Here is an 11104-nt window from a genome sequence, read left to right as displayed (position 1 = left end):
TTACAGGGGCTCAAAGGATGCGGGATGTGCTGTGTGCATTTCACATTAGCATTGCTGCTGTTTTAAGCATAAAACTTGATAAAGCTGTGTTAAAATGAAAAGGACAGAAACCCTGGAAAACAAAGTCATTCCTTTACCAGTTGAAGTGCTTTCTTGAATGTCCAAAGTTGCAAGTGAGTAAGGCAGAATAATCCCTCTCAATTTGGAGCTCTGTAAGGCCATGGTAAGTGTTTTAAAAGTGTCTAATTCAACATTTCATTTGAAAATTGAGTGCTGCAGTTTTATAGTTGGCTGTGTGTGCTTCGCAGGTCAAAGGAGTTTGGGGTGCAATGAAGGAGGATATTTCCCGCCCGTGTTAAGAACTGCACCACTAGGGTTTGTCAACACTGTTGGCTTTGCCGACCCGCAATGACGTGAGGGAAAGCGTGGTGGCTCCGGCTCCCAGTGCCAGTGGCGTCGACTCATGGGCCCTGCTGATGGGTTTGGGCTCCTCGGGGTCCCAGCTGAGTGCAGACCTGCGGGTGGATTCGGCAGCAGGGAGTGCGGCAGGGCAGGCATGGCCGCAGAAATGCGTCGTCTTTTCTTAATTATTACAAGCCAACACTGGGAAATTCTTCTAGGGGGTTGTGTCCTGGGGGCACTTGGTCTGCTTCATGGGGTCAAAAGTCAGTCTTGGGGCTTTGCTGCCTTGTAGAGCCGCCTACGGCAGAAAGGTCAAAGGCATATGTGGAGAGCAACCAACTGGCCCTTCCAAATTTGAGTCTCAACAAAAGGTCAACAGCTCACTTATCTTGAATGAGTTAAAATGCTTAATTTTACACATTGCATTTCCTTTTTTAAAAATAATTTATCAACTAGCACACTATCACTGTGAGTGGTAGGGCTGCTTTTTGCACCCAAGAAGACAAAATGCACTTCTTTTGGTTTAATAATCACAAGGATTAGAAACATAGTCAGGTTTTGCCTTTACTTTTTCATAAAAGCCCCACATGAATGGATAGATTGGCTATCTCAAGTCCTGAGCTTCATTATCCATTATTTTCCCTGCTTGGATACATGTATACAGCTCCTGTTGACAACAGTAGCTGCTACAAGACTCCTGAAAAAATTGAGGTACATAGTTTTCCCCTTCATTCTACTACTTTTATCTCCAGGTTTAGTTTATATGCTTACTGCTCCTGCTGCAGAAAGCCCAAGCATAGTTTTAACAATGTTTTTTGGTATTGTTAAGATGAGTTACCAAAAGTCATTTGTGGAATAGGTTTGCATGGAGGAAACTTCTGAAAGTTTAAACTGCAATGTATAGGTCATATTACCCTTAGCAAAAACAATTATTAGTAGAATCCACTAAAAATACAGAGCTAAGTAAAAGGCTAAATAAATCCAAAATTATTCTACACTCAGGGAAAGTACGTATTTTTAGAGTGAAAGAGTAAGCGCTCGGGGGAACCTTCGCTTCCCTGCATTCCTTATTGCAAAGAAACTCCACGACCTTCGTGGGCGTTATGCTGTTAATCCTGTGTAATGGATGATGGAAGTATTTGAAAAATGGTACAGAGACCTGCCCCTTCTTTCCTCCCAGCTGAGGACTGCATCAATCTTAGCGTGTGAAATGAGAGTCAGGTTCCATGAGTTACTGGTAAGGAAGAGCAGAAGTGAATGCTAGTCTTTCACAGTTGTAACGTGACAGTCCCATTGTAGTTTCATTTTATTCCATCTAAGTATTTTGTAGGGTTCAGCATAGCTGTCCATCTAGAAACCCTGCATGGCAGCCGCTGGAAAAATGTAAAGCTTTGCATATGTCTTGCAAGGAGAAAACCATTGTTTCATTTTCTCCCTCCTGAGGCCTTGCTGGGCTTTACAAGCTCACTCCATCTTTCGTGAGCTAATTCTCCACTTAATTGCTTTATCTGTTTCATTTGTAAATTTACTCCCCTCGATTTTAATTTAACTGCAAGGGTCAAGATCGTCTGTGTTTGATGCAGTTCCTACATACAGTGTCTGAAGTTGTTCTCTTCGAAAAATGCACAGGTAGTTATATAAGGAGCTGAAGATTATAGAAATCTTAATAAAAACATAGTTCCAAAACTATGGGACCGAGTTTGATAATAAAAGAGAACTATTTATAGGAATAGGAAAAATAGCATATTAGAGCGAGCAACCTCTCTGGCCTTTCACCTGCCTCTTTTCATTTGCTTTGTGCTAGATTCAGCCTTTTCAGTTTCCATGTGGTAAATATTTTTCGGCGGCAACTCTATTGTAGTACAATTGGTTTTGAATCCGGTCATAATTCTGTCAAGTGTAACTGTTCATGATATAGTATCTATCTTGTATGTGTTAAGAATATATATGTGATAAGAGTATATATGTGATAAGAGTACACTTAATATAGACCACTATAAACTGTAGCTTCTAAGAACTAAAAGCATAAAAATGTATAGAAAAGCACAGTAGAGCTTGGTTTGCAGTTCACTTCTACTTCTAAACATGGATTAAAGGTATAGCTGGAAGTGAATGTAGTTTTATGACCTTTAAGTAAGTCTTAATTCTGACCTTCAACCTAGATGACTTTGTGTGTATCATGTTTTTGGTCCTGCATCTTCTTGCTTTTATGTGTGATTTGCATTGTCACGTGTTGAAGGTAAAACAAAACCACTCCACTGTGTGCACAATTTTCTTGATGAGAACAAGCATCCGAGGAGGGCTGGTGTTTGGGAACGGGGTGTCAGGGGCAGTACGTCATCCACTGAGAGTTGAACTGAAAGGCGATGTATGGGTTTTGGTTGTGTTTCTTTTCCCCCTCACTCCCCAGGATGATTGACTGGTTTTGTATCTGATGAAATTTTCATGCACACCCACTGAACAGTGGGACTTTAAGGGTAGAGATTAATATTTCAGTAACTATACCGTGCCTGTAGGTTGCTGGAGTCCTTGGTGCATCCACAGAGGAACCCTGGCTGTAGGTAGCGGTTCACAGGAATGTGCGGCAGGAGGAAACCCAGCCATGGGGGGCTCATCGTTTCTTTTGGCAAAATATGTGGATGGGGAAAGAAAGGATGCATCTGAGTGTCCTTTCCTGGAAATAAATATTTTGAGGAAAAGTAAAACATGGGGAGAAAAAAGCCAATTGCTTCCTGGGCTACAACAGTAACTTTAGGGTGGTGAATGACACTTAGCGATGCCAAGGAGAGGTACCCAAGGCTGGATCGTGGCTCAGCAGAGTCACTGCTCTGCCTTCTCACTTGGGGGATTGCCAGGTGCTCTCTGTCTTGTGCTTTCAACGTGCCTGGTCAAGGCTGGGCTTCTGGGACATTTCATCTTCCGCAGACTCATGCATCCATTTCTCCTGTCCCTCCCTATTCCAGAGAACAGCCCATCTTCACCACCAGAGCCCATGTCTTCCAAATTGACCCCAGCACGAAGAAGAACTGGGTTCCCGCAAGCAAGCAGGCTGTAACTGTTTCCTACTTCTATGACAGCACGAGAAACAGCTATCGGATTATCAGTGTGGATGGAGCCAAGGTAGGAGGCTGATGGTACCCCGGCGTGTTTACTGTGCGGAGGGGATCGTGACTGTCAGCCCTGGCTGAAGATAGGCATAAATGGGCTACATTAAGCACTTAAGTTCATAAATACTTTTTTTATATAATCCATTATGGACACTTGTAGTGGTAACTGGAAAAACACGGGGCACCTTAAAATTGATTTTGCCAAACTTAATTGATTTTATCTCTGACTAGTTTGACTTCATGATCTTAATAAGCCAAGAGCTTTAAGTGTCTAAATTCAGTCTGTAGTACAGTATCTAAAACCACCAGCTATATTAGATAGATAAGGCTGAGGCCTTTTTGGTGAAAAAAATGTTCTTTTTAAGGGAAATGAGGAGACAGATATGTGCAGACTAGAGCTTTTAATTTAAATGCCAACTGCATATTCAATTTTGCCTGGTTGAACTGTTTACCGTTAGCACTTAATTTTGTTCAGCTTTTGTACTGGAATTCACCAATGGGACAAATTAGGCATGAAGACTTCCCCCACCTTTTTGTCTTACTTTGTTTTGCATTACCAGATAGCGTGCTGAAGTAATTCCTGTAAGAATCCTGATCGGTTGGATTGAATGGGTTGCTCAGACAACTGTTTTTATTATTAGGTACTAGATTTATCCCTCTGATAAGTCCCTCCAAAGTAACTTGCACGGTGACTGCTTTCCCCTAGCAGGCCCCCGTCAGACGTAGAAGTTAAAACATTTCACTGGTACAAAAATCATGGGTCAGTTCTGCCAAAGCACAAACCACAGGGTAATGAAACAAGTTTACAGCCTGTTTATCTGTGTTTCTGTTTGGATGATGATGTTAAAATATCACTGTCCTGGGAGAGAGAGCTATTGCAGAAATCATCCCTTAAAGCTTTTCTATTTGTCATGCCTATTTCACATACTTGTTTTTCCAAACATCTTCTGTGCTATATTTGGTTATATATTGGTTTATAAATCAGCCATACTGCCAGTTTAAATTGATGGTAATGTTTCATTGACATTGGCACAGCACTAATATGTCACCATCATTACACTGTTTGTGCGGGTGCGTTCATTTCCAGAGACGCCAGCGAACCGCCCTGGCTGCCTCGGTTTGCCGTCGGCACACACAACCCCTGCAGCTTGCTGGGGAAAGCTAAGGCTCCCAAAATTTGCTTATACCCCATGGATACTCCGGCTCGGGTGAAGCTGGTGCTGTTGGCTTTACAAACCCAGGCGAGCGTGACTTCCAAGCCAAAACTGCTATACCCACAGCAGCAGGTCGCTTGATTTGTGGATGTTCATGCATGCATTAAGAGCAATTAATGGAAAGAAAGTAATTACTGTATGTGGCAGGGGAAAGCCGCAGGGGCAGTGTATGCCCACAGCCAGAGGTCCTGCCCAGAACTGCAAAGTGTGTGCTGACAACAAGATGGGCAAGATCCAAGCTTTGCTTTGTAATTTGCCCAAAATACACCCAGAAGGAACCAACCTCTCCCCATTTAGCATGTCCCAAAAAAAGGTGAGCTTCTGATGGTTACAATTCTTTCCTGGGACTTCCTGAGCAAGGATCAATTGCTGGCCACATGAATTATCCCTCTTGTGTTGAACCTTTGCTGATCAAGGAACAGATTGAGAAGAGAAGCTTGTCTCTGGAGAGTCTCAGTTACCTTGCCTGTCCGTTTTAAGAGTGCTGATTTGGAAAAAGAAGGGTGTTTATACCCAAATAAGTTAAAAGTTGCTTTTCTCCCTCAAACAACTATTGCTTAGTGTTTTGACCTACTTTTCTAGCCAAAAATGAAACTGGGTAGGACTGTGAGGAAGAACATAAACACCATCGGTTGGTATTGTCCTGTTTTCTGTACATCTCACTTATTAGAATAAAGTCTTCCATGCGTTGGCAAATACCAGATGGATTAGCATCACAGCATCACTGCACGCAGAAGTTATCTCTGTTTTAAAGACAAAAAAGCTGAAGCTCAAGTAAACTAAGGGACTTGGCTCTAGGTCTTTCTAGGGTGGTAACGAAGGACCTGTATCTCTCCATCCTCGTCTGAACTGCAAAGGGGCTGTTCTAACAGCTTATTTTAGACAAACATACACAATGCACACTGGCTTGCAGAGAAATCTCACTTAAATCCAACTTGGATGCAGCTGTTGGATTAATTTTGTTTGTTTGTTTGTTTTTTTACTTTATGTTGACATTACATAGTAACAATAAAAATTTTAAAGTGACCAAGAATGCAGGACACCTCACTCAAACATTGTTCATTACCCGGTTGCATAAGCTTTATTTTACGTGTTGCGCTGGGCAGCGTGTTGACTTGCAAGCATGCGGAGTAGCGTAGGGCTGCCGAAGCCTGTTGGCGCCGCTGTCGTGCGGGGCGTGGGGCAGGCTGCGTAATGTCAACCTGATGCGTAGTTAGTTTCCTCCTGATGCACCACCAACCTGATGGGCTGTCATTCTCACAGGAGTGGCTTCCTCAGGCTGCTGCTGTCCCCGAAGGTCCAGACCCCCCCGCAGTCCCCTGTCCTTCAGCCCCATCCTCTCTTCTCCTAGCAGGCGCAGCCTGTCCCCTTCTGCTTCCTGGCAGGTCTCTGTCCCTCGTCCCCAAGCACCTGGGGTGCAGGAGGATGAGGAGGGGTACCGCAGGGCAGAGGGGAGCAGGAGGATTTAGGAGTGAGCTGAAGGGTGGCATCGAGGGAACCTCTGAGCCTGTGTGTTTAAAGGTGTAAATATTAAATATTATTAAATATTGGGCCCTCACTCTGTGAGCACGGCTGGCAGAGGAGTTGCTGGGCTCTGCTGCCCAGCACAGCAGGACACCGCCTTCGGGTCCTTACCTGTTTGCCAAGCGGTGAGGAAGGACAGAAGGGCCTGGCTGGTACCTGCTGAGGTGGGGAAGACGGACGTTGCAGCAAAGGGGAAAATGGGACAGAAGAGGAGTAGAGTAAAGGTAGGGAGTAGAATGAAGTCAGGAGAGCATAACTCTTCCCTTGCAGAGGGATATGCAAGAAGCTTGTGCTGAAAACCAGGAGTCAGACACGATGGAGCGCAGCCAGGCGAGAGCATACACCTTCCAGGTGCCAGGTTGCTTCCAAATCCTCCCAGCCCAGCAACAAATGACCCCATTGAAATGCCTGGAGAGTCAAGCACTGAAAAGTGGAGACCCTAGATTCAAAACAGCTCGTACCACTTTAATTCCTCATGTTTGCAAAGCTAAAAGAGAGTAGGTATTAGAATTCCTGCGTCTTTCACGGAAAAACAGGTGCTGTGGACAGTAGCTTACAATTTATAGTAAAAGATTTCACAGATACCATACAAGTATGCACTGGATGATCTTAACCAAGATACCATTACCAAACAAGGGAATAGATTAGTATATCTTTTAATTACGTTATAATTGACTTGTATGTTGTCGAGAAAGTAATTTCATCATGATGTTTTAAGAAGTTTCTAGCCAGAGGCTGTTTAAACTGCAGCATAATGAATGCTGGAGGAAATGGTACAGTAAAATGCAAGGGCACACACTGATTCAGAGCTAATGAGGCAGCCAAAAGGCTTCACCATATCAAAGTGCCCAACGTTGTAGGCAAAAGTCAACCCTGCTTAAAAATGGCAAAATATGGTGATGATGCAGGGAGAACATGACCTCATAAATGCCCAGTTGCTCTCATTAAAAGTGGCCTACATTATTCTGCCTTTTAGAGGTGAAAAGAAAGTTTGAAAGCATGAAAATTACTCAGACCGATATCCTCCGTCATCTTCTGGAATAATGCATGGCAGTGCCTTGGTTGGTGGGTTTGTTTATTTTTTATAAATTGGAAATATGTGTTATGCAGACAATATAGACAAGGGGAAAAGGATGAGAAACTTGTTTCTGTATAGAATTTGTGAAGGAAATATAATCCCTCAGAAACAAGCTTCTGTCCTTATTTTCAAATGTGGAGATGTTACATTTCTACAGAACCTGTGATTGCAACAGCATCATTCTTATCTTTTGACAAATAAGTTGTTAATACGGAACATAATGCTATCTTAAAAATTGATAGCCAGCAATGAAGTGAGACATTCTGAGACGGAAGCAGCAAAGAAAAGTGACACAGCAAGAGTCATATCAGATGGCAGTCCTAAGTTGTCTCTGTGAGGTGTTTAAACAAATGACTATAAAAAATTAAAATCAGGGTTAAAATGATGAATAGATTGCAAGACTAATTTTGGTAAATACATGATACAGAAACAAAGACTTCATGTTTTGGAGAACAACAAATTGTTGGCTGACACTCATTCCCATGTGCTAGGTCATTTAAAAGAGTCTATTAGGTAACAGTTACCTTGAGTGTTGAAGATCAGCAGCTAAGTTGGGCGTAAGTGTGTGAAAGTATTGAAGACAGAACCAGAAAAATTGCTGTGCTGGGAAAGCAAAACCAGTGGGTCTCTTTTTGAAGTAAATTGCATTTAGTAAGAATAAGAATACACGCCAAATTTTTCCAATCAGTATTCACATAATGTTCCCCAAAGTGAATACAGTACTTTCAACAGTATGCTGAAGCTGTTTGATTACGTTGCATATATGGGATAAGGGGATGTATCAGTGAGTGTCACAGCAAGAACGGACAGTGTGATTGCCAGCGCAGGATGCAGCTGGCAGGGACAGAGCCCCAGCCACATCTGGTAGCAGATATTTAGGGAGGTAAGAAGGGATGATACGTAAATCTGCTAATATTTGACATATTTCTCGCTTTCTCAATTTCCTGTACCAGTCCTAATTGCTACCTAATTTAACAGCTGCCCACCTTTTTATGACCAGACTTTTTTGTTCTCACGACTGGAGGCAGGCGTCCTCTGCACACGGAGAGGAAATTCGGAGTTCTTCCAGTGCTGTGTTCAGAGACTCAAAACAAATCATTTTCTTTGCCCATGGAAATGGAATTATTTTAAGACATAGTTGTTAAAAATATCCTAGAGTAATTTGCCAACAGGTGACTCTCAGATTTAAGAAGCTTTCCTTTCACAGGAAAAAAATTGCAGGGTACAGTAGCATGGATGAAATTCCCTCATCTGGCTAGTTCTTTATGTTCTTTTTTTTTTTTTTCTTTCATTGACGTAAATTCGGCCATTAAACCGATAGCAACTCTTTCTCAGGAAAAACCTACCAAGTAATTTAGACATTACAGAATTTTTGGCATCGAATTAAAAAAGGCTGCTGGCAATGCGCCCCTCGCCAGGGGCCCGCGTTGGTGCGGCAGTATTTAACCGTGCCCCTAACGCCTCGTGGATCTGGTTGGTGATAATGTGCAGCAGAAGCTGTCACGACACGCAGCATCGCCTTCCCGCTTGGCAGGCAGAGCGTCCCTGTGCTTGCCTGACCCCATGCTCGATGCATTAGGCGGAGGGATGTGCTGTGGTTTATAATTTTAAAATACCTAAATTATTTTAAATACCTACGTTTCTTAACTACCGAAATTTTCAGGTTTAATAATTTTGTAGTGAAACGATCGGAGGATGTTTTACAGCCTTGGGTAGCCAAAGATAAAGGGATGTAAAAGTACATGAAAAGCAACCTCACAAAGCGCCATGTTGCCTTTTCTTTTAATGTGTTTAGAGAAACACCGAATTAAACGCTACGATTTTGAAAGGTGTGGGTGAGCATATGTGTGTGTTTTGTCAAACGGATGGAGGTTCTTTTATTTCCAGTTTTGCCTGCCCTAGTTTTGTTTGTGGCCATCCCTTGTCAGGAGGGCCACGTGCTGTTTGCAGCCCGGAGGAGCGCGGTGCTGCTGGGCTCTGAGCCGGCTGCCCTGAGCCTGCTGAAATGCCGCGAGGCCCCGCTCCTCGCCCTGAAGATTATTTTTCAGACTGCAACACTGGCAAGACTATGATTTCCAGAGAGCCCCTGCTGGTAAAATCTGATTAAATTAGCAGAAAATATTTTTATTCCAGCTTTGCAAAGCTTTTTTCACTGCTGGGTAACTGAGATGGATATTTCTTTTTTTCAAAACTTTTTCTGCTGCGCTCTTTTTTGCCTTTCATGCCATTTCTTCCAGGCCGGGTGGGAAATCTCTTCTTTTCTGGTTGTCCCAGAAAGAGTGCCAACCACAAAAGAGGTGTGGGGAAAGTGTGGGTTCAATATTACTTACATTTCTGGCGCTGAGAACCAACATGAGAAGGACCTTTCGTCAAAAGGCAGCATCTGACACTTGTTAGTGTTTGAAGAGCCCAAAAGACATAACCAGCTTAAAGGTGATGCCGCACTAAGGTAAGCTGGTGGAAGGACGACCAGGTTGTGACCTCCGGAGGTCTGAGTTGACAGATGCAGTATTCCTGTATTCTTGGCTGTCCGTGTCCACAAAGGAAACCTTCATATGCCATGAGAAAGGATTTCCAGTAGTGGTCAGGCTGATTACTGAAATACAGAAATTTAAGCATATTTGATGGTCTTCATCTTCTCTTTCGCACAGTATGTTAAGTATTTTGTGAACAATTGGAGCTAATTTCAATATGATTGTTAGCAGTGGAGATGATACTGGAGCCGTAGAAGAGTAATTCCAACAAATGGAACTAATTAACCCCCCACATAAAAGAGAACATCATCTTTTGAAATACAAAAACACAGTATAAAATAGAATTTCAATGCATAATCCTGTCTTCCAGTGTGCATAGTTTGTGCACATAGTTATGTTATAGTAAACATCTCAGTGCTTTTATGCTAGCAAGATTATTATGAAGTAAAAACATTAGTTGTGGCTTTATGATCTCTCTATATACGTCATATAGTAGATAAGTACTTTATCACTGAGACAGAGCAACTATAATAATATCGGCGTGTATATACTGTGAATCCATACTAGAGCCTTTAGAATAATTTGATGCCACTTAAGCCACTGTCATCAGATGAGCTTGCTTCGTAAGGCAGCTGCGGCGTGGGCTTCTCCTGGTTCAGATTTCGCAGCCTGTGTTGGAGAATGATGCTTGTCTGCTGGAGACACGTTCTAGTACCAATAGTGCTAAACAAAGTACTTTGTAAAAGATGCCTGAAGAGTCTCTAGCTGCTTTTTGCAGTCCCTTTTGGGCTAGTTGTTGCTGTAAATAATTATGCTGGATCGGGCTCTTCTCTGAGAGGCAGCTGCTCCTTTTGTAGCGAAGTTCTCCTTCGTTTTGTATGACGAACAGAGTAAGAGCAGGAGAACACATGTCCTGCGCTGTCGTAGCGCACCAGCCTAACCTGAGCTGCAACCAGTCACGTTCGTTCGGACAGTGAAGCAACTTGCAGCAAGGGATTAGTATTTTTACTGTGCTGGTTTTAATAGCTATTTCCTGATTTCATTTAAAGATGTTAGGGTTGTGGTGATGCAACTTCCACCTTTTTAGCATCGTTTTGAAGGATTCAGGGAGAACTCCCAATTGAAGGAGAACTCGCCGTCGGTGGATGATGCCGGTGCGCTGGAGGTCGGGGTGCGGCGGCGGTGGCAGGAGGGTGTCTGCGTGGGGTGGCCGGTCGGGCACCTCGGAGGCGCGGGGTGTGCCCAAAGTGTTCTGTTACACTCCAGAGGGGTCCTGTGGAGACATAAATCGTTCAGCCTGCGGAG

General features: G+C 43.2%; 1 protein-coding gene across 1 annotated transcript in view; it reads left to right on the top strand.

The window, feature by feature from the left end:
• Positions 1-408: 408 nt before the first annotated feature.
• Positions 409-11104, top strand: part of HOMER2 (homer homolog 2 (Drosophila)) — a gene marked incomplete at its 3' end in the record, with an annotated part of 35819 nt that continues 25123 nt past the window's right edge. The window contains exons 1-2 of the mRNA XM_010294494.1: positions 409-413; positions 3366-3522. Coding sequence (XP_010292796.1) covers positions 409-413; positions 3366-3522 — 162 coding nt within the window. The remainder of the gene's footprint in view (positions 414-3365; positions 3523-11104) is intronic.

Source organism: Phaethon lepturus, unplaced genomic scaffold (genome assembly GCF_000687285.1).
Source record: "Phaethon lepturus isolate BGI_N335 unplaced genomic scaffold, ASM68728v1 scaffold47010, whole genome shotgun sequence".
Taxonomy (NCBI): Eukaryota; Metazoa; Chordata; class Aves; order Phaethontiformes; family Phaethontidae; genus Phaethon; species Phaethon lepturus.
The sequence above is the reverse complement of the archived record's forward strand: the minus strand, read 5'-3'. Positions and strand labels throughout refer to the sequence as shown.